Source organism: Oncorhynchus mykiss, chromosome 16, assembly GCF_013265735.2.
Source record: "Oncorhynchus mykiss isolate Arlee chromosome 16, USDA_OmykA_1.1, whole genome shotgun sequence".
NCBI classification, from domain to species: domain Eukaryota; kingdom Metazoa; phylum Chordata; class Actinopteri; order Salmoniformes; family Salmonidae; genus Oncorhynchus; species Oncorhynchus mykiss.
The window spans coordinates 73,257,605-73,283,245 of record NC_048580.1 but is presented as its reverse complement, the minus strand read 5'-3'; the positions used below and the strand labels follow the sequence as shown (position 1 = coordinate 73,283,245).

At 45.2% G+C, this 25,641-nt stretch overlaps 1 protein-coding gene across 1 annotated transcript; it reads right to left on the bottom strand.

Moving 5' to 3' along the window:
• Positions 1 to 2,905: 2,905 nt before the first annotated feature.
• On the bottom strand, positions 2,906 to 25,104 carry LOC110492610 (carbonic anhydrase 6). The gene is made up of 11 exons (XM_036947761.1): positions 24,933 to 25,104; positions 24,010 to 24,189; positions 22,824 to 22,972; positions 20,955 to 21,050; positions 13,057 to 13,123; positions 11,668 to 11,825; positions 11,291 to 11,417; positions 7,305 to 7,388; positions 7,178 to 7,210; positions 4,444 to 4,649; positions 2,906 to 3,636 (listed from the first exon to the last, which is right to left on the bottom strand). The coding sequence occupies exons 1-11, from the start codon at positions 25,015 to 25,017 to the stop codon at positions 3,223 to 3,225; spliced, it is 1,599 nt and encodes a 532-aa protein (XP_036803656.1). The 5' UTR covers positions 25,018 to 25,104; the 3' UTR covers positions 2,906 to 3,222.
• Between the last annotated feature and the right edge of the window lie 537 nt (positions 25,105 to 25,641).

Below are 25,641 nucleotides of genomic sequence, written 5' to 3'. Positions count from 1 at the left end.
ATAACGAGATAGAGAGAGAGAGAGAGAGAGAGAGAGAGAGAAAGCGAAAGAGAGAGAGAGAGAGAGAGAGGAGAGAGAGATAGAGAAAGAGAGAGAGAGAGAGGAGAGAGAGATAGAGAAAGAGAGAGAGAGAGAGGAGAGAGAGGAGAGAGAGATAGAGAAAGAGAGAGAGATAGAGAAAGAGAGAGAGAGAGAGAGAGAGAAAGAGAGAGAGAGAAAGCGAAAGAGAGAGAGAGAGAGAGAGAGAGAGATAGAGAGGAGAGAGAGATAGAGAAAGAGAGAGAGATAGAGAGAGAGAGAGAGAGAGAGAGAGAAAGAGAGAGAGAGAAAGCGAAAGAGAGAAAGAGAGAGAGAGAGAGAGAGAGAGAGAGGAGAGAGAGAGAAAGAGAGAGAGATAGAGAAAGAGAGAGAGAGAGAGAGAGAGAGAAAGAGAGAGAGAGAAAGCGAAAGAGAGAGAGAGAGAGAGAGAGAGAGAGAGAGAGAGGAGAGAGAGATAGAGAAAGAGAGAGAGAGAGAGCGAGCGAGAGAGAGAGAGAGAGAGATAGAGAAAGAGAGAGAGATAGAGAAAGAGCGAGCGAGCGAGCGAGAGAGAGAGAGAGAGAGAGAAAGAGAGAGAGAGAGAGAGATAGATAGATAGATAGATAGAGAGAGAGAGAGAGAGAGAGAGAGAGAGAGAAAACATTTCTAATATATTTCAGTTGATGTTCTTTTTGATCCTACTCACTTTTGTTTGTTTGTTTCTCTTGTTTAAGTAATGTAAACATTATCTTTCCCTTGCCAATAAAGCCCATTTTGAATTGAATTGCATTGAAAGAGCATCGTAAACACAGCTGGCTTATGATAACAACCCCAGCTGTTGTGTTGACATACAGGACAGTATGGAGTGGTCAAGTCGTAAACACAGCTGGTTAATGATAACAACTCCAGCAATTTTTTTTCATTTATTTATATAACCTTTATTTAACTAGGCAAGTCAGCTAAGAACAAATTCTTATTTTACAATGACGGCCTATACCAGCCCAAACCCGTACGACGCTGGTCCAATTGTGCGCCGCCCTACGGGACTCCCAATTACGTCCGGTTGTGATACAGCCTGGATTCGAACCAGGGTGTCTGTAGTGATGCCTCTAGCACTGAGACGCTGTGCCTTTAGACCACTGCACCACTCGGGAGCTGTGTTAACGTACAGGACAGTATGGAGTGGGAGCTCTACATCAGCGTCACCTGTGCCATTGTCCATGGAATCGGAAACGCCATCGTATCCAGTAAATCACCCTCATCTGTGGTCAGACACCCCATCACTGCCCTAGGGCATTGGGATATTTTTTAGACCAGAGGAAAGAGTGCCTCCTACTGGCCCTCCAACACCACTTCCAGCAGCATCTGGTCTCCCATCCAGGAACTGACCAGGACCAACCCTGCTTAGCTTCAGAAGCAAGCCAGCAGTGGTATGCAGGGTGGTATGCTGCTGGCAAAATGGTGCCCCCCCCCCCCAATCTATATGGGAGGGGTGGAACCAAAGCATTCTGGGTGAACGTGTCTTCACCAGACAGAACTGTTTCGTTTTCGTTCGTTCTCCTTGTTATTTTGTTATTTTTGTGTTCAGTGTTAATAAATCTCAACATGGACACGTACCACGCTGCCTATTGGTCCGATCCTTCATACTCCTCGTCAGAGGAAGACGAATCTCATTACACATTTAATACCGTCTTGCACACTCTTGCCTGCATCTAGTTGACATTGGGTGTAATCATTAGTCTAACAGTTACAAATGACAGTTTCTATTGGACAGACATTCAGGTATGTTTTTTTTCTTTCCTTCCCCCCAACGTTTTTGTTCCGTTTAAGAAACGTTTTTCAACAGAATGAATACACAACCTGATCACGTGTAAAACACAGTTCACAGTTTCAGGAGCAGCCACGTTGTATTCCTTCTCGCATCCACAGCACGCGATGCGCTCTCCTCCTTTCACCTCTTCCCTTCGCTTGTGGACTTCAATGCACAACACAACACACTGCATGTGACCAGGCGAGAAAATAAAAGCTTTCCAAGCCAAACCATACATCTTTGCAAAATAGTGTCAATTATTTGGTGACGTGATTATATTTAGTATAGTTTTATCTAAAAAGGATAACTTTTTTAAATGTTTAAAAAATGTCAACGTTTTTATGAAATTCACTGAGGAGGATGGTCCTCCCCTTCCTCCTCTGAGGAGCCTCCATTAGTCCAGGAAGTTGTGTGACCTGGTTGTCTTCCTCCCTCTGTCTGTGGTTCTATCTATCTATCTATCTATCTATCTATCTGTCTATCTATCTATCTATCTACACATACACACACTGCTCAAAAAAATAAAGGGAACACTAAAATAACACATCACAGAAGTGTGATTGACTTGGAGTTACATTGTGTTGTTTAAGTGTTCCCTTTATTTTTTTGAGCAGTGTATATATATATATCTGCCCTCCAGAGGCTTGGCGACACTGTTCTACATCTGGCTGGTCATCACGGAGACCAGGAACAAGACCTTCCTGGAGATCAGTCGGATGTTCGCTCACCAGGAACCAGGTAGAGATACAAGTAGGAGACGCGCCAATCAAATCAGAGGCAGGAGACGGCAGGGAAGGTCACGGCCTTCTACGGAGGTGGATTATGGCCATTTAACAAGGTGTCTGTTGGAGAGAAGAAAGGAGAAGAAAATAAACAGGCTCTTCTGTTTGAAAGGTGACAGAGTGGCCTGGAACCAGTTGATGTAATCTATATTTGTTTAAATTAAATAGTTTTTAAAAATAATTTTAATGCATTTCTGTGATATCTGTCTTGAGTGTCTGTTTTGTAGTTCACTGGCTTTGTAGTGTCTCTAACGATACATGTCTGCTAGATTTAATTAATAAAATAAACACAAGATGCTTAATATAGAACTTTATTAAGAAGACAAAAGATACGAATACGATGGATTGCTGATGCTCTGAGCCCACACGGACATTCAGAGATCTTCTGCGATTCCCTTATACAATAAACATTGTTATAAACTGAGCCCGTTACCCATGTCTCAAATAGATGAGTTAACCTTCATACTCAATAGTTAGCAGTAAAGGATAGATTTGATATATTGACCAGACATCATTTATATTTTATTCCCGTTTCAATGCGTTTTGCTACGTTGTGCCCTACTGAACACCACCCAGTACACCTGTAGTCTGTCTCCAGCTGCACCCCTCCCCTCAGTGACACCTGTAGTCTGTCTCCAGCTGCACCCCTCCATAGAGACTCAGAGGTGTGACCCCCCAGCTAAACACATTCCCCCTGAGAGAGGCGGTGTCCTCACAGGACATCTGTTCACGGATCTCAGCCGAGTTCAAAACGTAGTCCCACACGTTGACATCCGTCATCTGACCCACGAAGGCGTCCGTGTCAGAGATCCCCAGGAAGCCTTCCTGGTCCTTCCCCAGGATGAAGATCCCTGCTGGGCTGACTGTGTATCTCCTCCGGAGGTACTGCTCCTCCCCCACCACTCCGTTGATCCACAGCTCAGCTCCCCCGGAGTGGGACGACCAGGTGACACAGTAGTTGACCCAGTCACGGGAGTGGAAGTTGTGGGGCAGGTTGACAAACTCGTTGCCGATCCACAGACCCACCTGGATGGATCACATGAAAAATAGAAATGAGTCTCAATGACTTTTCCCTCCCTCCCTCCCTGCCTCCCTCCCTCGCTTCATCCATCCCTCCCTCCTCCCTTCTCCCTGCCTCCCTGCCTCCCTCCCTCGCTTCATCCCTCCCTCCCTCCTCCCTCGCTTCATCATCCCTCCCTCCCTCATCCCTCCCTCCCTCCCTTCATCGTCCCTACCTCCCTCCTCCCTCACTCGCTTCATCCCTCCCTCCCTCGCTTCATCCATCCCTCCCTCCTCCCTCGCCTCATCCCTCCCTCCATCCCTTCATCCATCCTTACCTCCATCCATCTCTCCCTTCATCCCTCCCTCGCTCCCTTCATCCCTCCCTCCCTCGCTTCATCCCTCCCTCCCTCGCCTCATCCCTCCATCCATCCCTCCCTCCCTCTTCCTTCGATTCATCCCTCCCTCCCTCCTTCCATCCATACATCCCTCCCTAGCTCCCTGTCTCCTTCCTCCCTCTCGCCCTCGCTTCATCCATCCATCCATCCATCCATCCCTCCCTAGCTCCCCGTCTCCTTCCTTCCTCCCTCTCGCCCTCGCTCCTTCCTTCCTTCCTTCCTTCCTTCCTTCCTTCCTTCCTTCCTTCCTTCCTTCCTTCCTTCCTTCCTTCCTTCCTTCCTTCCTTCCTTCCTTCCTTCCTTCCTTCCTTCCTTCCTTCTCTTGCTCTCTGCCTCCCTTGCTTCATCCATCCATCCATGCCCCCTTCTTTCTGTCCCTCCCTCCTCCCTCCTTCCTTCCTTCCGACCCTGCCTCCTTCTCTCCCCCACCACCCACCTCATATCCCACGACGATCATCAGTTCGTTGTCGTTGCCCTGGCTGGAGTATGACAGGACAGTGTGTATCTCTCCAGGGCGCGTCTTCAGGTGCATGCAGGCGGTGAAGGAGTGTAGGTCCATGGAGTGAGCCAGGTGAGCCCGGGCATAGCTCTCGGTGTTCCTCTCTGGGAAGTGGAGCACCAGGGGAGACATCACTCGAGGCTCTATGGGGGACAGGAGTGATTCGGTTAACATCTGACACAGAAGACAGATTGCTATACAACTACTGATCAATCATTCTCTAAATATAAGTAATCAAAATAGAAATCATAAAATAACAACTTCATGTAAAGTGTTAGCCTATACATGACATGTACCTGTGTAGTAGTTATGTTCTAACTATTAATGTAACTATTAATGTAACTATTAATGTAACTATTAATGTAACTATTAATGTAACTATTAATGTAACTATTAATGTAACTATTATTGTAACTACTATTGTTACTACTACTGTAACTATTATTGTAACTACTATTGTTACTACTACTGTAACTACTACTGTAACTACTACTGTAACTACTACTGTAACTACTACTGTAACTACTATTGTAACTACTACTGTAACTACTACTGTAACTACTATTGTAACTACTACTGTAACTACTACTGTAACTACTATTGCAACTACTATTGTAACTACTACTGTAACTACTACTGTAACTACTACTGTAACTACTACTGTAACTACTATTGTAACTACTACTGTAACTACTATTGTAACTACTACTGTAACTACTACTGTAACTACTATTGTAACTACTACTGTAACTACTATTGTAACTACTACTGTAACTACTACTGTAACTACTACTGTAACTACTACTGTAACTACTATTGTAACTACTATTGTAACTACTACTGTAACTACTATTGTAACTACTACTGTAACTACTACTGTAACTACTACTGTAACTACTACTGTAACTACTATTGTAACTACTACTGTAACTACTATTGTAACACATTGGTGTTATTACACATGATACATAAGAGCACCTTGTAGGGTACGGTGTACTCATAAGTAACAACTCACCATGTTGATATGTAAGAGCACATCGTAGGGTACGGTGTACTCATACAGTGCCTTGCGAAAGTATTCGGCCCCCTTGAACTTTGCGACCTTTTGCCACATTTCAGGCTTCAAACATAAAGATATAAAACTGTATTTTTTTGTGAAGAATCAACAACAAGTGGGACACAATTATGAAGTGGAACGACATTTATTGGATATTTCAAACTTTTTTAACAAATCAAAAACTGAACAATTGGGCGTGCAAAATTATTCAGCCCCTTTACTTTCAGTGCAGCAAACTCTCTCCAGAAGTTCAGTGAGGATCTCTGAATGATCCAATGTTGACCTAAATGACTAATGATGATAAATACAATCCACCTGTGTGTAATCAAGTTTCCGTATAAATGCACCTGCACTGTGATAGTCTCAGAGGTCCGTTAAAAGCGCAGAGAGCATCATGAAGAACAAGGAACACACCAGGCAGGTCCGAGATACTGTTGTGAAGAAGTTTAAAGCCGGATTTGGATACAAAAAGTTTTCCCAAGCTTTAAACATCCCAAGGAGCACTGTGCAAGCGATAATATTGAAATGGAAGGAGTATCAGACCACTGCAAATCTACCAAGACCTGGCCGTCCCTCTAAACTTTCAGCTCATACAAGGAGAAGACTGATCAGAGATGCAGCCAAGAGGCCCATGATCACTCTGGATGAACTGCAGAGATCTACAGCTGAGGTGGGAGACTCTGTCCATAGGACAACAATCAGTCGTATATTGCACAAATCTGGCCTTTATGGAAGTGGCAAGAAGAAAGCCATTTCTTAAAGATATCCATAAAAAGTGTCGTTTAAAGTTTGCCACAAGCCACCTGGGAGACACACCAAACATGTGGAAGAAGGTGCTCTGGTCAGATGAAACCAAAATTGAACTTTTTGGCAACAATGCAAAACGTTATGTTTGGCGTAAAAGCAAAACAGCTCAACACCCTGAACACACCATCCCCACTGTCAAACATGGTGGTGGCAGCATCATGGTTTGGGCTTGCTTTTCTTCAGCAGGGACAGGGAAGATGGTTAAAATTGATGGGAAGATGGATGGAGCCAAATACAGGACCATTCTGGAAGAAAACCTGATGGAGTCTGCAAAAGACCTGAGACTGGGACGAAGATTTGTCTTCCAACAAGACAATGATCCAAAACATAAAGCAAAGTCTCTCGATGTGCAAAACTGATAGAGACATACCCCTAGCGACTTACAGCTGTAATCGCAGAAAAAGGTGGCGCTACAAAGTATTAACCTAAGGGGGCTGAATAATTTTGCACGCCCAATTGTTCAGTTTTTGATTTGTTAAAAAAGTTTGAAATATCCAATAAATGTCGTTCCACTTCATGATTGTGTCCCACTTGTTGTTGATTCTTCACAAAAAAATAGAGTTTTATATCTTTATGTTTGAAGCCTGAAATGTGGCAAAAGGTCGCAAAGTTCAAGGGGGCCGAATACTTTCGCAAGGCACTGTAAGTAACAACTCACCATGTTGGTATATAAGAGCACATCGTAGGGTACGGTGTACTCATAAGTAACAACTTACCGTGTTGATATATAAGAGCACCTCGTAGGGTACGGTGTACTCATAAGTTACCGTGTTGATACGTAAGAGCACATCGTAGGTAACTACTCACCGTGTTCGGAAGGCCTTGCATCCCCAATTGCACCTACATGAACAAAAACAAAGTTCCAAGAGTCAGTTCACTTAAACCTTCCCCTCATGTTGCTCTACTTTCAAAGGTAACTAGGGAACACTCTTACTTGAACGTATGTGTTTTCCAAGAGAAGTTATCAGACCCTCGATCTTCAGGAGCTTTGATTCTATTTCATCATGGCGACAGAAAGCTGAGTGGAGAGAGGGAGAGGGAGATAGAGAGAGAGAGAGAGAGAGAGAGAGAGAGAGAGAGAGAGAAAGAGGGAGAGAAAGAGAGAGAGAAAGAGAGAGAGAAAGAGAAAAATAGGGAAAGATGAACGGTGCAAAGTACAGAGAGATCCTTGATGAAAACCTACTCCAGAGCACTCAGGACCTCAGACTGGGGCGAAGGTTCACCTTCCAACAGGACAATGACCCTAAGCCCACAGCCAAGGCAACGCAGAAGTGGCTTCGGGACAAGTCTCTGAATGTCCTTGAGTGGCCCAGCCAGAGCCCGGACTGAGCCACTCAAGGACATTTCTGGAGAGACCTGAAAATAGCTGTGCAGCGACACTCCCCATCCAACCTGACAGAGCTTAAGAGGATCTGCAGAAAAGAACGGGAGAAACTCCCCAAATACAGGTGCCAAGCTTGTAGCTTCATACCCAAGAAGATTCTGCTGTAATCCCTGCCAAAGGTGCTTCAACAAAGTACTGAGTAAAGGGTCTGAATAATTATGTAAAAGTAATATTTTTTTTCTTCTAAAATCCTGTTTTTCCTTTGTCATTATGGGGTTTTGTGTGTAGATTGATGAGGGGGGGGGGGAAACAATTTAATCAATTTTTAGTAATAAGTCTGTTACGTAACAAAATGTGGAAAAAGTCAAGGGGTCTGAATACTTTCTGAATGCACCGTATCTACAACCACTGGATTTAATGCACCGTATCTACAACCACTGGATTTAATGCACCGTATCTACAACCACTGGATTTAATGCACCGTATCTACAACCACTGGATTTAATGCACCGTATCTACAACCACTGGATTTAATGCACCGTATCTACAACCACTGGATTTAATGCACCGTATCTACAACCACTGGATTTAATGCACCGTATCTACAACCACTGGATTTAATGCACCGTATCTACAACCACTGGATTTAATGCACCGTATCTACAACCACTGGATTTAATGCACCGTATCTACAACCACTGGATTTAATGCACCGTATCTACAACCACTGGATTTAATGCACCGTATCTACAACCACTGGATTTAATGCACCGTATCTACAACCACTGGATTTAATGCACCGTATCTACAACCACTGGATTTAATGCACCGTATCTACAACCACTGGATTTAATGCACCGTATCTACAACCACTGGATTTAATGCACCGTATCTACAACCACTGGATTTAATGCACCGTATCTACAACCACTGGATTTAATGCACCGTATCTACAACCACTGGATTTAATGCACCGTATCTACAACCACTGGATTTAATGCACCGTATCTACAACCACTGGATTTAATGCACCGTATCTACAACCACTGGATTTAATGCACCGTATCTACAACCACTGGATTTAATGCACAGAGCTCTCTAGCTAAGGGTGGAATATATCCATTCCTTTACTTAGCACACACCGCCGGTCCTGACACAGCCGGTCCTGACACCGCCGGTCCTGACACAGCCGGTCCTGACACAGCCGGTCCTGACACAGCCGGTCCTGACACAGCCGGTCCTGACACCGCCGGTCCTGACACCGCCGTTCCTGACACAGCCGGTCCTGACACCGCCGGTCCTGACACAGCCGGTCCTGACACCGCCGGTCCTGACACAGCCGGTCCTGACACCGCCGGTCCTGACACAGCCGGTCCTGACACAGCCGGTCCTGACACAGCCGGTCCTGACACAGCCGGTCCTGACACAGCCGGTCCTGACACCGCCGGTCCTGACACAGCCGGTCCTGACACCGCCGGTCCTGACACAGCCGGTCCTGACACCGCCGGTCCTGACACCGCCGGTCCTGACACCGCCGGTCCTGACACAGCCGGTCCTGACACAGCCGGTCCTGACACCGCCGGTCCTGACACAGACGGTCCTGACACCGCCGGTCCTGACACCGCCGGTCCTGACACCGCCGGTCCTGACACAGCCGGTCCTGACACCGCCGGTCCTGACACCGCCGGTCCTGACACCGCCGGTCCTGACACAGCCGGTCCTGACACAGCCGGTCCTGACACCGCCGGTCCTGACACCGCCGGTCCTGACACCGCCGGTCCTGACAACGCCGGTCCTGACACCGACGGTCCTGACACCGCCGGTCCTGACACCGCCGGTCCTGACACCGCCGGTCCTGACACCGCCGGTCCTGACAACGCCGGTCCTGACACCGCCGGTCCTGACACCGCCGGTCCTGACACAGACGGTCCTGACACCGCCGGTCCTGACACAGCCGGTCCTGACAACGCCGGTCCTGACACAGCCGGTCCTGACACCTGACACCGCCGGTCCTGACACAGCCGGTCCTGACACAGCCGGTCCTGACACAGACGGTCCTGACACAGACGGTCCTGACACCGCCGGTCCTGACACAGCCGGTCCTGACACAGACGGTCCTGACACCGCCGGTCCTGACACAGCCGGTCCTGTACCGCCGGTCCTGACACCGCCGGTCCTGACACCGCCGGTCCTGACACCGCCGGTCCTGACACAGCCGGTCCTGACACCGCCGGTCCTGACACCGCCGGTCCTGACACCGCCGGTCCTGACACCGCCGGTCCTGACACAGCCGGTCCTGACACAGACGGTCCTGACACAGCCGGTCCTGACACAGACGGTCCTGACACAGACGGTCCTGACACAGCCGGTCCTGACACAGCCGGTCCTGACACAGACGGTCCTGACACAGCCGGTCCTGACACAGACGGTCCTGACACAGCCGGTCCTGACACAGCCGGTCCTGACACAGCCGGTCCTGACACCGCCGGTCCTGACACAGCCGGTCCTGACACAGCCGGTCCTGACACAGACGGTCCTGACACAGCCGGTCCTGACACAGCCGGTCCTGACACAGCCGGTCCTGACACAGCCGGTCCTGACACCGCCGGTCCTGACACAGACGGTCCTGACACAGCCGGTCCTGACACAGCCGGTCCTGACACCGCCGGTCCTGACACAGCCGGTCCTGACACAGACGGTCCTGACACAGCCGGTCCTGACACCGCCGGTCCTGACACCGCCGGTCCTGACACAGCCGGTCCTGACACCGCCGGTCCTGACACAGCCGGTCCTGACACAGCCGGTCCTGACACCGCCGGTCCTGACACCGCCGGTCCTGACACAGCCGGTCCTGACACCGCCGGTCCTGACACCGCCGGTCCTGACACAGACGGTCCTGACACAGACGGTCCTGACACAGCCGGTCCTGACACAGCCGGTCCTGACACCGCCGGTCCTGACACCGCCGGTCCTGACACCGCCGGTCCTGACACAGACGGTCCTGACACAGCCGGTCCTGACACAGCCGGTCCTGACACCGCCGGTCCTGACACCGCCGGTCCTGACACCGCCGGTCCTGACACCGCCGGTCCTGACACAGACGGTCCTGACACAGACGGTCCTGACACAGCCGGTCCTGACACAGCCGGTCCTGACACCGCCGGTCCTGACACCGCCGGTCCTGACACAGACGGTCCTGACACAGCCGGTCCTGACACAGCCGGTCCTGACACAGCCGGTCCTGACACAGCCGGTCCTGACACCGCCGGTCCTGACACAGCCGGTCCTGACACAGCCGGTCCTGACACAGCCGGTCCTGTACAGCTGGTCAAGTATAGATACATGCTGCTTTGAAGAGACCAAAACGCTGTCTACCTCGCTTTCAAACCATGGTGTATGAAAAGTGGAGCAAACTGAAGATATACACTGTCTTTCAAATGAAGGCTACAGCATAATTAGGACAACCAGATCCACTTCCTATCATATACAGCAAGACCTGTATCTACATATATATATATATATATATATATATATGATAATATTGGATCAGTTTAGTTGATCTATTGAATCCCTAAGACCAGGTTCTGTATACATACTGCCTTTCCTCAGGCCAGGCAGGAAGGAGGACTCGACCACGCGGTCGTTGAGAGGTTGGGCCATGCGGTAATCATTCCACAGGGTCCTATTGTCCATGTCCATCAGAGTGCTTTCCAACTTCCTGATCTGGGCGAGGGGAGAGGAGAGCAGAGGAGAGGAATGGAGGAGGAGAGGAGAATGAATTAATGAACGATTCAATCGAATGCATACATGGATGAATAAATGGACGAATGAATGATTGAATCTTTCACAGGGTTGTTTATCAGCTTTTCATGGAGGCTTGGTGCAGAGTGTAAGAGTTCACTTCCAATTTTTGGAGAATTCAAAAATTAATTTACACATCAGCAGGTTTGTGAGAGAAAGAGAGCAGGGTTACCTGGTTGTGAGAGAGGGTGATGGGTGTGTCAAACACGGTCCACAGGATGCTCTCGTAACAGGGAGGGGTGGTGAGAGAGCCCTGGTACCTGAAGAAATGGTTCAGGTTCTCAGGAAGCATGGAGCGCACGTTGAGGGTGGATATGTTCAGGGACTGGCCTGTACCACAACACAATAAGTGAAGAGCATCAAATGAGCATCAAACAGTTGATGTTGAGATGTGTCTGTTACTTGAACACTGTGAAGCAATTATTTGGGCTGCAATCTGAGTTGCAGGTAACTCTAATGAACTGATCCTCTGCAGCAGACGTTTCCTTTCCTGTGGCGGTCCTCATGAGAGGCTGGTAACTCTAATGAACTGATCCTCTGCAGCAGAGGTAACTCTGGGTCTTCCTTTCCTGTGGCGGTCCTCATGAGAGACAGGTAACTCTAATGAACTGATCCTCTGCAGCAGAGGTAACTCTGGGTCTTCCTTTCCTGTGGCGGTCCTCATGAGAGACAGGTAACTCTAATGAACTGATCCTCTGCAGCAGAGGTAACTCTGGGTCTTCCTTTCCTGTGGCGGTCCTCATGAGAGACAGGTAACTCTAATGAACTGATCCTCTGCAGCAGAGGTAACTCTGGGTCTTCCTTTCCTGTGGCGGTCCTCATGGGAGACAGGTAACTCTAATGAACTGATCCTCTGCAGCAGAGGTAACTCTGGGTCTTCCTTTCCTGTGGTGGTCCTCATGAGAGACAGTTAACTCTAATGAACTTATCCTCTGCAGCAGAGGTAACTCTGGGTCTTCCTTTCCTGTGACGGTCCTCATGAGAGCCAGTTTCATCATAGCGCTTGATGGTTTTGCGACTGCACTTGAAGAAACTTTCAAAGTTCTTGACATTTTCCAGATTGACTGACCTTCAGGTCTTAAAGTAATGATTGACTGTCATTTCTCTTTGCTTATTTGAGCTGTTCTTGCCATAATATGGACTTGGTCTTCTGTATACCACCCCTACCTTGTCACAACACAATTGATTGGCTCAAACGCATTAAGAAGGAAAGAAATTCCACAAATTCCACAAATAAATCCCACCTGTTAATTTAAATGCATTCCAGGTGACTACCTCATGAAGCTGGTTGAGAGAATGCCAAGAGTGTGCAAAGACGTCATCAAGGCAAAGGGTGGCTACTTTGAAGAATCTCAAATATAACATTTAGATTTGTTTAACACTTTTTTGGTTACTACATGATTCCATGTGTCATTTCATAGTTTTGACGTCTTCATTATTATTCTACAATGTAGAAAATAGTAGGTGTGTCCAAACTTTTGACTGGTACTGTATATAAAAAAAAACTAATGTTATTAATGTAGATAGATTCAGTAATATTTCGAAAGAAAACCCAAATCACCTGTGTACTTGACTTTTTCCAGGTTGTTGATGAAATCGCTGTAGTAGGTGTTCTCAAAATGTCCGTCCTATAACGGAAAAAAACAAACAGGAATGTGATGGATTCTGTATTGCTTGTCCTTGACACACATTGGCTAAGAAACAGAAACACAGGACACAGGAGAGAATTTGTTAGGTTGTTGATGAAATCGCTGTAGTTGGTGTCGATTAGCCTGGTACGAACCATCCTGATGTCGTTCTTACATTCTGTATTCGTGTTGGGAGAGTTCAGTATGGTTCGTGCTAGGCTAGGTGTCGATCAAACTAACTGCTAAAACTTCTTGGCAGAACAAAACTAGAAAACAACCACACATTGGCTAAAGCAGAGGCAAGATGGCAACATGGCTACAGGAAAGATAAACAGACTGGCATCATGACTACAGGAGAGATAAAACAGACTGGCAACATGGCTACAGGAGAGATAGTCTGGCAACATGACTACAGGAGAGATAAACAGACTGGCAACGTGGCTACAGGAGAGATAAACAGACTGGCATCATGACTACAGGAGAGATAAAACAGACTGGCAACATGGCTACAGGAGAGATAGTCTGGCAACATGACTACAGGAGAGATAAACAGACTGGCAACGTGGCTACAGGAGAGATAAACAGACTGGCAACATGACTACAGGAGAGATAAACAGACTGGCAACATGACTACAGGAGAGATAAACAGACTGGCAACATGACTACAGGAGAGATAAACAACATGACTACAGGAGAGATAAACAGACTGGCAACATGTCTACAGGAGAGATAAACAACATGACTACAGGAGAAATAAACAGACTGGCAACATGACTACAGGAGAGATAAACAGACTGGCAACATGACTACAGGAGAGATAAACAGACTGGCAACATGACTACAGGAGAGATAAACAACATGACTACAGGAGAGATAAACAGACTGGCAACATGTCTACAGGAGAGATAAACAACATGACTACAGGAGAAATAAACAGACTGGCAACATGACTACAGGAGAGATAAACAGACTGGCAACATGACTACAGGAGAGATAAACAGACTGGCAACATGACTACAGGAGAGATAAACAACATGACTACAGGAGAGATAAACAGACTGGCAACGTGGCTACAGGAGAGATAAAAATCCCCATCAAAATCCATCAGTTCAAGCTTGAGATATCTGTCTTTTGCATTGGACGAGTCTCAATCCCCTGCATCTGCTTAAGTAACACTTCCTCGTCTGCGGTGAAAGGTGGCAGAGCTAGAGCGATGTTTGTCAGACTGTGAGACATCACAGAAAATGAGTCTTCTCACGAAAACGTCTGTAGCATCCAAACGGTTGGATCTGTTATGACCATGCTATGGAAAGGGGAGACTCACAAACACAATGGTCTGTCTCTGTGTCACAGGACTCGTCTGAAGGTAACCGGTACCAGTTGAACATTTTTTTTGTTATGTAAGTATGAAGGACTGGCCACCACTCAGAGCCTGGTTCCTCTCTGGGTTTCTCTCTCGGATGGCCCAACCTCTTTCCCTCTTGGATGCAGAGCCAATACCTGGACCTGACTTCAACTTTCCCCCCCAAAATACTGTGCTGCTGGATGACACTCTAAAGTGGAGTCATGTAATTGTAATTTAATTACATTGCCGGACTTTTAGAAACTTTGTGCATTTATATTGTTTTAATAATGTCAAAGTAGAAGGAAATGTATTGTTTAAAACATGTCTTTAAAGTTGAACTTGTTTTTAGCTTTTAGTGATGATTCCTTCAAATGTTAATGCATTTGTGATTACATCCTTAAGCCTTTATGACTGTGTTATGAATGACCAACGGCGTCTCACTTCAAACTAAGTATTACAGGACACTACATCAATAAATAGCTTATTAACGTACTGCTGATTTATGAAGGTGTTTCTGTAGGTCGGGGGGCTTTCATCAAGGTTAGTGTTTCTGTAGGTCGGGGGGCTTTCATCAAGGTTAGTGTTTCTGTAGGTCGGGGGGCTTCCATCAAGGTTAGTGTTTCTGTAGGTCGGGGGGCTTTCATCAAGGTTAGTGTTTCTGTAGGTTGGGGGGCTTTCATCAAGGTTAGTGTTTCTGTAGGTCGGGGGGCTTTCATCAAGGTTAGTGTTTCTGTAGGTCGGGGGGCTTTCATCAAGGTTAGTGTTTCTGTAGGTTGGGGGGCTTTCATCAAGGTTAGTGTTTCTGTAGGTTGGGGGGCTTTCATCAAGGTTAGTGTTTCTGTAGGTTGGGGGGCTTTCATCAAGGTTAGTGTTTCTGTAGGTTGGGGGGCTTCCATCAAGGTTAGTGTTTCTGTAGGTCGGGGGCTTTCATCAAGGTGTTTCTGTAGGTCGGGGGCTTTCATCAAGGTTAGTGTTTCTATAGGTTGTGGGCTTTCATCAAGGTTAATGTTTCTGTAGGTTGGGGGGCTTCCATCAAGGTTAGTGTTTCTGTAGGTCGGGGGCTTTCATCAAGGTGTTTCTGTAGGTCGGGGGCTTTCATCAAGGTTTGTGTTTCTTTAGGTTGGGGGCTTTCATCAAGGTGTTTCTATAGGTTGGGGGGCTTTCATCAAGGTGTTTCTATAGGTTGGGGGCTTTCATCAAGGTTAGTGTTTCTGTAGGTTGGGGGCTTTCATCAAGGTTAGTGTTTCTGTAGGTCGGGGGCTTTCATCAAGGTGTTTCTGTAGGTCGGGGGGGCTTTCATCAAGGTTAGTGTTTCTGTAGGTTGGGGGCTTTCATCAAGGTTAGTGTTTCTATAGGTTGGGGGCTTTCATCAAGGTTAATGTTTCTGTAGGTTGGGGGGCTTGTCGTGGGATAATCAGAATTTGTTGGTAACATATGTAAGATGTTTTATATTTATCAAATGTGTGTAAGTTAATTCTCATCAGAATGGTATTTTTGTATAATACTGTGGGCAGGGTTGCAGTATCTGTTCTATGTCAAGACTAAGTTGCATGGCCGCTGAGAGGGGAGAGGTCAAAGTGTCATCATGTGTAAGCATATCTTTTGCTCCACTGTGTGTGTGCCAGTTCACTCCCTAGTTTTCCCATCGGAGATGGCAGTGTCTGGAATCATTCTCCTCTCCGTGAGCTTGTCCAGGATTGGTTGTATTTAGAGTTGGTTGTATCTAAATGACAATTTGATATATGCCTGGTGATATAGAGGGTTGGTTTATGGTTCTGGGGTTTGAGTAAGGAGACAAAGCTGAACGATTTATTATGTCTATGCTGTCTTATCCTGTGTGTGTGTCTTTACTATAAAGGACCTCATTTGAAATGTGGAAGGGGCTCTCAGAGAATTCATGGTTAGACACTGAATCGATCTGAGAGTCACAGGGTTGTGATAGAGCTCATATAATTAAAGATGGACTTTTATAACAAACTCTGACTTGTGTGTGTGGTTTGCTCCCATGATTTGGTAAATAGAGGAAATTTCCACGACAGGCTTTCATCAAGGTTAGTGTTTCTATAGGTTGGGGGCTTTCATCAAGGTTAGTGTTTCTGTAGGTCGGGGGCTTTCATCAAGGTGTTTCTATAGGTTGGGGGCTTTCATCAAGGTTAGTGTTTCTATAGGTTTGGGGCTTTCATCAAGGTGTTTCTGTAGGTTGGGGGCTTTCATCAAGGTTAGTGTTTCTGTAGGTTGGGGGCTTTCATCAAGGTGTTTCTTTAGGTTGGGGGCTTTCATCAAGGTTAGTGTTTCTGTAGGTTGGGGGCTTTCATCAAGGTTAGTGTTCCTGTAGGTTGGGGGCTTTCATCAAGGTTAGTGTTTCTGTAGGTTGGGGGCTTTCATCAAGGTTAGTGTTCCTGTAGGTTGGGGGCTTTCATCAAGGTGTTTCTATAGGTTGGGGGCTTTCATCAAGGTGTTTCTTTAGGTTGGGGGCTTTCATCAAGGTGTTTCTGTAGGTTGGGGGCTTTCATCAAGGTGTTTCTGTAGGTTGGGGGCTTTCATCAAGGTTAGTGTTTCTATAGGTCGGGGGCTTTCATCAAGGTTAGTGTTTCTATAGGTTGGGGGCTTTCATCAAGGTTAGTGTTTCTGTAGGTTGGGGGCTTTCATCAGGGTTAGTGTTTCTGTAGGTTGGGGGGCTTTCATCAAGGTGTTTCTATAGGTTGGGGGCTTTCATCAAGGTTAGTGTTTCTGTAGGTTGGGGGGCTTTCATCAAGGTGTTTCTATAGGTTGGGGGCTTTCATCAAGGTTAGTGTTTCTATAGGTTGGGGGCTTTCATCAAGGTTAGTGTTTCTATAGGTTGGGGGCTTTCATCAAGGTTAGTGTTTCTATAGGTTGGGGGCTTTCATCAAGGTGTTTCTGTAGGTTGGGGGGCTTTCATCAAGGTTAGTGTTTCTATAGGTTGGGGGGCTTTCATCAAGGTTAGTGTTTCTATAGGTTGGGGGCTTTCATCAAGGTGTTTCTGTAGGTTGGGGGGCTTTCATCAAGGTTAGTGTTTCTGTAGGTTGGGGGCTTTCATCAAGGTGTTTCTGTAGGTTGGGGGCTTTCATCAAGGTTAGTGTTTCTATAGGTTGGGGGGCTTTCATCAAGGTTAGTGTTTCTGTAGGTTGGGGGCTATCATCAAGGTTAGTGTTTCTATAGGTTGGGGGGCTTTCATCAAGGTTAGTGTTTCTGTAGGTTGGGGCCTTTCATCAAGGTTAGTGTTTCTGTAGGTTGGGGGCTTTCATCAAGGTTAGTGTTTCTATAGGTTGGGGCCTTTCATCAAGGTTAGTGTTTCTATAGGTTGGGGGGCTTTCATCAAGGTTAGTGTTTCTGTAGGTTGGGGGCTTTCATCAAGGTTAGTGTTTCTGTAGGTTGGGGCCTTTCATCAAGGTTAGTGTTTCTATAGGTTGGGGGCTTTCATCAAGGTGTTTCTGTAGGTTGGGGGCTTTCATCAAGGTGTTTCTTAGTGTAGCGTCGTCTCCAGGTTATTGAACACAGCACATATCAGCCTGGGATATCAACCATTCAGAGTTGGTCATAGTGGCAGTGACCATGGAATTATATGGGGGTGACCTCACTGAGTAAAGTATTTGTCATCAGGATATGTCCTTTGCTAGCAGAAACAATCCCCCTGGTCGTCACTAGTTAACACAGCCACAAATGTTGTAGATATGGCTAAACCCCACCCATTCCCTTTGCACAATTGATCTTATTAAAATGTGATTTTAAAACAAACCCTAACTAATGAAGCCCAAGTTTGAGGAGTTGGTCCACCAGAACAGCACATTTGAGCCGAAGTGTCTGGGAATGAGATTAGATGTCATGTGACTAACATGCCTTCCCTTTCACATGTCCCCCTTTATAAAGCACATGTAAACAGTTGAAGTCGGAAGTTTACATACACTTAGGTTGGAGTCATTAAAACTCCTTTTTCAACCACTCCACAAATTTGTTGTTAAACAAACTATAGTTTTGGCAAGTCGGTTAGGACATCTACTTTGTGTACGACACAAGTCATTTTTCCAACAATTGTTTACAGATAGATTATTTCACTTGTAATTCATTGTATGACCATTTCAGTGGGTCAGATGTTTACATACACTAAGTTGACTGTGCCTTTAAACAGCATGGAAAATTCCAGAAAATTATGTCAAGGCTTTAGAAGCTTCTGATAGGCTAATTGACATCACTTGAGTCAATTGGAAGTATACCTGTGGATGTATTTCAAGGCCTACCTTCAAACTCAGTGCCTCTTTGCTTGACATCATGGGAAAATCAAAAGAAATCAGCCAAGACCTCAGAAAAAGAATTGCAGACCTCCACAAGTCTGGTTCATCCTTGGGAGCAATTTACAAACGCCTGAAGGTACCACGTTCATCTGTACAAACAATAGTACGCAAGTATAAACAGTGTCTCCTCACCCCTCCTGTCTCAGCCTCCAGTATTTATGCTGCAGTAGTTTGTGTCAGGAGGCTAGGGCTATGGAACCCTGACCTGTTCACCGGACGTGCTACCTGTCCTAGACCTGCTGTTTTCAACTCTCTAGAGACAGCAGGAGCGGTAGAGATACTCTCAATGATCGGCTATGAAAAGCCAACTGACATTTACTCTTGAGGTGCTGACTTGTTGCACCCTTGACAACTACTGTGATTATTATTATTTGACCATGCTGGTCATTTATGAACATTTGAACATCTTGGCCATGTTCTGTTATCATCTCTACCTGGCACAGCCAGAAGAGGACTGGCCATCCCTCATAGCCTGGTTCCTCTCTAGGTTTCTTCCTAGGTTTTGGCCTTTCTAGGGAGTTTTTCCTAGCCACCGTGCTTCTACACCTGCATTGCTTGCTGTTTGGGGTTTTAGGCTGGGTTTCTGTACAGCACTTTGAGATATCAGCTGATGTAAGAAGGGCTATATAAATACATTTGATTTGATTTAAACACCATGGGACCACGCAGCCATCACACCACTCAGGAAGGAGACGCTGTCTGTCTCCTAGAGATTAAAGTCCTTTGCTGCGAAGAGTGCAAATCAATCCCAGCAAAGGACCTTGTGAAGATGCTGGAGGAAACCGGTACAAAGGTATCTATATCCACAGTAAAACAAGTCCTATATCGACATAACCTGAAAGGCCGCTTCAGCAAAGAAAACGCCACTGCTCCAAAACCTCCATAAAAAGCCAGACTATGGTTTGCAACTACACATGGGGACAAAGATTGTACATTTTGGAGAAATGTCCTCTGGTCTGGTGAAACAAAAATAGAACTGTTTAACCATAATGACCATCATTATGTTTGGAGGAAAAAGAGGGAGGCTTGCAAGCCGAAGAACACCATCCCAACCGTGAAGCACGGGGGTGGCAGCATCATGTTGTGGGGGTGCTTTGCTGCAGGAGGGACTGGTGCACTTCACAAAATAAATGGCATCATGAGGGAGGAAAATTATGTGGATATATTGAAGCAACATCTCAAGCAAGACATCAGTCAGGAAGTTAAAGCTTGGTCGCAAATGGGTCTTCCAAATTGACCATGACCCCAAGCATACTTTCAAAGTTGAGGCAAAATGGCTTAAGGACAACAAAGTCAAGGTATTGGAGTGGCCAGCACAAAGCCCTGACCTCAATCCTATAGGACATTTGTGGGCAGAACTGAAAAAGCGTGTGCGAGCAAGGAGGCCTACAAACCTGTCTCAGTTACACCAGCTCTGTCAGGAGGAATTGGCCAAAATTCACCCAACTTATTGTGGGAAGCTACCTGAAAACGTTTGACCCAAACTAAACAATAAAGAGGCAACGCTACCAAATACTAATTGAGTATATGTAAACCACCGGGAATGTGATGAAAGAAGTAAAAGCTGAAATAAATCATTCTCTCTACTATTATTCTGACATTTCACATTTTTTAAATAAAGTGGTGATCCTAACGGACCTAAGACAGGGAATTTTTACTAGGATTAAATGACAGGAATGTGAAAAACTGAGTTTAAATGTATTTGGCTAAGGTAAATTTCCGACTTCAACTGTATATCACATTTGACATTGATGATTTTGTCACACAGTTATGCCACATTTATGACATACGGTTATAGATGCTTTGTAATACATTTATGTGGTGCTTATGAAAGCATTATGAAGGCTTTATGAAGGCATTATGAAGGCTTTATGAAGGCATTATGAAGGCTTTATAAAGGCTTTATAAAGGCATTATGAAGGCTTTATGAAGGCTTTATGAAGGCATTATGACGGCTTTATGAAGGCATTATGAAGGCATTATGACGGCTTTATGAAGGCATTATGAAGGCATTATGACGGCTTTATGAAGGCATTATGAAGGCTTTATGAAGGCATTATGAAGCTTTTATTAGCTGAACGCCATTTAAAGCGGGACCTAAATAATAATAATAAGAAGAAGAAGAAGAAGTAAAAGAAGAAGATGGAGAACCAGACCTCAGATCTCCAGATCTCACCTCGAAGAAGAAGGCTAGAACTGCCAGTCCGTCCGGCTTGTCGCTGGCCTCTTGAAAGCTCTTGTACTTATCAGAGTTATAATGGACAACGTGGAGCTGCAAACACAGAGGACAAAGAAAACAAATACATTGTTCACAAGGAAGAACTGGGACCAGAAATCTGCCCAGACATTTCTAACACACAGGCCCATTTTTTGGGGTTCTCGAGGCCCACATCATTAGCCAAATAATGATAATTTTGCTCAAAACCCCCAGTTTAGACAGGCCTACTAGGCTACAAATTAGTCAGCCCATCTGGCACATGTCCTAATTGACCTATGACCTCATTGTTTATCAGAATTGTAAGTTGCTCCAATTGCTGAACCTGTTGGAAGGGAACCCACCACATACAATGTTTATGCAGCAATTATTCCGTTTGTGAAAATCAGAGTGACTAAAAACTAATCTGTACTTTATCCATACAACAACTCAAGAAGATCCACTTGTCATGGCTAGAGGGTGAGAAAGCAGCCCAAGACCGGCAACGTTCGACAACTTTAGTACAGGCCCTATGTTCCTCTAGGAACCAAGAGGATAACTTTAGTACAGGTCCCATGGTCCTCTAGGAACCAAGAGGATAACTTTAGTACAGGCCCCATGTTCCTCCAGGAACCAAGAGGATAACTTTAGTACAGGCCCTAGGATCCTCCAGGAACATCAAAACCAAATAAATGAGTCCTTGAGAAGAGTCCTAAAAGAGCACTGTTGAGGTAGCTGTAGTCTAACGGCTCTCGTTTGCAGAATAAAGAGTGGACCAAGGCACAGCGTGGTAGGCGTACATCGTCTTTTTCTTGATGACACCAAAACAAAACAACAAAGACAAAAGACGACCGCGAACAGTTCTGTCAGGCACAGACACTAAACAGAAAACAAGAGAAAATGACAACTTATATATGATCCCCAATCAGAGACAACGATGGACAGCTTCCTCTGATTGAGAACCACACTCAGCCAAACACAATGAAATAGAAAACATAGACTTCCCCACCCGAGTCACACCCTGACCTAACCAAACATAGAGAAATAATAAGGATCTCTAACGTCAGGGCGTGACATGTAGCCTGGTCCCAGATCAGTACTACTGAGATGCGCTGTTGAGGTAGCTGTAGCCTGGTCCCAGATCAGTACTACTGAGATGCACTGTTGAGGTAGCTGTAGCCTGGTCCCAGATCAGTACTACTGAGATGCGCTGTTGAGGTAGCTGTAGCCTGGTCCCAGATCAGTACTACTGAGATGCACTGTTGAGGTAGCTGTAGCCTGGTCCCAGATCAGTACTACTGAGATGCACTGTTGAGGTAGCTGTAGCCTGGTCCCAGATCAGTACTACTGAGATGCACTGTTGAGGTAGCTGTAGCCTGGTCCCAGATCAGTACTACTGAGATGCGCTGTTGAGGTAGCTGTAGCCTGGTCCCAGATCAGTACTACTGAGATGCACTGTTGAGGTAGATGTAGCCTGGTCCCAGATCAGTACTACTGAGATGCACTGTTGAGGTAGCTGTAGCCTGGTCCCAGATCAGTACTACTGAGATGCACTGTTGAGGTAGCTGTAGCCTGGTCCCAGATCAGTACTACTGAGATGCACTGTTGAGGTAGCGGTCAGTATTACTGGTCCCAGATCTGTTAGTGCTATCAGGGACCAGGGACTCAACTCCTTGTGATGTTGGCATGACAAGGAGTGGCAAAGAGTGTCATGATGGCACAAACACTGCTGTTGAGGTCCACTATGGTCAAGTCAAGCCCACCTCTATTTGTTGTTTTACACCCTTTAGAAACAGTACATTAGTCTTTTTTTTGTGTGGGGGGGGGGGTGTATCTCTAGCACTAGCCCACCTCTGCCATGTATCTGATGCCGTCCAGGGTGTGCTCTGCCCCGCTCTCCTCCAAGTCCCAGCCGCCCCAGTGGAGGTGCATCTGGACGGCCGTGTAGTGCCCGGGGAGACCCTTGGTGATCACCATGCTGGGAGGGAGGATGATTTCAACTGGACACAACACAAGAAGACGCTTTAAAAAAAAAAATGATGACATAAGCCATTCAGCAGACCGCTTTTTATCCAAAGCAAGGCATGCGTTGCATACCCGTGGGTGGCCTCAGCTGGAATCAAACACACATTTCTTGCCTTTTTGCAAGTGCCTTGCTCTACCCGCTGAGTCACACAGGATCACATTTTGAGTAGTCTCGTTGTTAAGGGAAGCAAATCCTAACTTAATTTAGATACATTTGTTAAAGATGTTATTGTTGCCATAATTGTTTTCAAAACGTACAGACTGTTCATTCAATATAATAAAACAGTATAGACTAAAACTGGGAATATGATTTTTAAAAATTATTTTTTTTACATTTCAGACATCATCCCACTACTTTTTATTTTATTTTTTAAATTTCAGACATCATCCCTCTAGTTTTTAAAAATAATTTAAATTTCAGACATCATCCCTCTACTTTTTTTAAATAATTTAAATTTCAGACATCATCCCACTACTTTTTTAAAATAATTTAAATTTCAGACATCATCCCACAACTTTTTAAAAATAATTTAAATTTCAGACATCATCCCACTACTTTTTAAAAATAATTTACATTTCAGACATCATCCCACTACTTTTTTTAAATAATTTAAATTTCAGACATCATCCCACTACTTTTTTAAAATGATTTAAATTTCAGACATCATCCCACTACTTTTTTAAAATAATTTACATTTCAGACATCATCCCACTACTTTTTTTAAATAATTTAAATTTCAGACATCATCCCACTACTTTTTTTAAATAATTTAAATTTCAGACATCATCCCACTACTTTTTTTAAATAATTTAAATTTCAGACATCATCCCACTACTTTTTTTAAATAATTTAAATTTCAGACATCATCACACTACTTTTTATTTTATTTTTTAAATTTCAGACATCATCCCTCTACTTTTTTAAAATAATTAAAATTTCAGAAATCATCCCACTACTTTTTTAAAATAATTTACATTTCAGACATCATCCCACTACTTTTTTATTTTTTACCTGAGTGTCCGTTGTTTTTCATGAGGAAGTTACCCTTCTGAGCATCATATCCGGTGAGCTCCAGCTGTATCATGTGGGGGTTGTGTCGCACGTTCTGCCTCTGGATGTCAATGGGGGACTGTTTCCGGCCACCACACGCAGGATAGTTCTCCGCCCAGTGCACTTGGTCCAGGGCCCCTTCTGACGTAGGGACAAACGGAATGCCGCGGGTGGATTAGAACAACGATGACGACAAAGAATGCAACAATGTAAACTCGGCCACAATATTTTCATTGGCTGCCCACGCGTCCAACTATAATCCAAGCAGACAGTTGGGGAAGAAAAGGGGGGGGGGGGGGGACGGGACGGGACTGACTGATATTGTATAAAGTCCTACTGTTCTCTCTGTAGGCATACCTTCACAACACCTTGGTGTAATCACAAAACAACAACAACAACAACAACAAAACATGTCTGACCGGTGGTTTGTAGGATAGGTAGTACTCTGCAGCATGAACCAAATGACAGGTTGAAAGGCACAGACGTTACACACACTACGTTAATGACCTACCTATCTTCCATAGCTATAATCACGTACAGTGCCTGATCATCATGTTTGGTTCCTGTTTGTCATCATGACGACTGATTTAAACAGCAATAACACATTGCAAAAAACCTTCGGTCGGTCACTGTTATTATATTCTCTATATTCTTATATGAACTCTTCATCATTCTTCAGAATTAAAGTACTCTTTCTCTTCATCATTCTTCAGAGTTAAAGTAGAGTTCATTATCTTTAATACATTAATAATGAATTGAAATGAAGAACATTTGTTTTAATGAGTTTAAGACTTTGTGTTCTTTCTGGGGATTTTGGAGTCCCCCCCCAAAAGAAACCTACAGATAACTGAAAGGCAATAGGTCATAAATGAATGAATACGTACCTGTATATGTCCAATGTATTCCATCTATCCCGGCAGAGGCAACGCTTACCAACATCAACTGAACAAAAAAACTGAAGCACTCCATTTCAATGGAAATCCTCTTGACACAAAACACCTCTATCTCGCTCTCTCTCTCTCTCTCTGTCACTAACTGCGACTGAAAGGAGGTATTGAAACTTCAGGGAAACCAACGCCCCCGGGGCCAACTCCGTCAGGGTTGGGTAGATTACTTTCTAATTGTAATCCGTTACTAGTTACCTGTCCAAAACTGTAATCAGTAGCGTAACTTTTTGAATTACCCAAACAAAGTAATGTAATCTGATTACTTTTGGATTACTTTTCCCCTTAAGAGGCATGAGAAGACAAAAAAGGATCCATCAAACGCATTTGGTGTGTCATCATAGTGGTCTCTGATTGGTGGTCTCTGATTGGTGGTCATCATTTGGTGTATCATCATAGTGGTCTCTGATTGGGGGTCATCATTTGGTGTGTCATCAAAGTGGTCTCTGATTGGTGGTCATCATTTGGTGTGTCATCCTAGTGGTCTCTGATTGGTGGTCATCATTTGGTGTGTCATCAAAGTGGTCTCTGATTGGTGGTCATCATTTGGTGTGTCATCATAGTGGTCTCTGATTGGTGGTCATCATTTGGTGTGTCATCATAGTGGTCTCTGATTGGTGGTCATCATTTGGTGTGTCATCATAGTGGT

Coding starts and splice junctions, on each gene's coding strand:
- LOC110492610 (XM_036947761.1), bottom strand. CDS start 25,017: ATGGAGTGCTTCAGTTTTTTTGTTCAGTTGATGTTGGTAAGCGTTGCC. Junction 11,826..13,056: donor GGAAAAAGTCAAGTACACAG/GTGATTTGGGTT, acceptor GTTGTGGTACAG/GCCAGTCCCTGAACATATCC. Junction 7,389..11,290: donor GCCTGGCCTGAGGAAAGGCA/GTATGTATACAG, acceptor CTCTCCACTCAG/CTTTCTGTCGCCATGATGAA.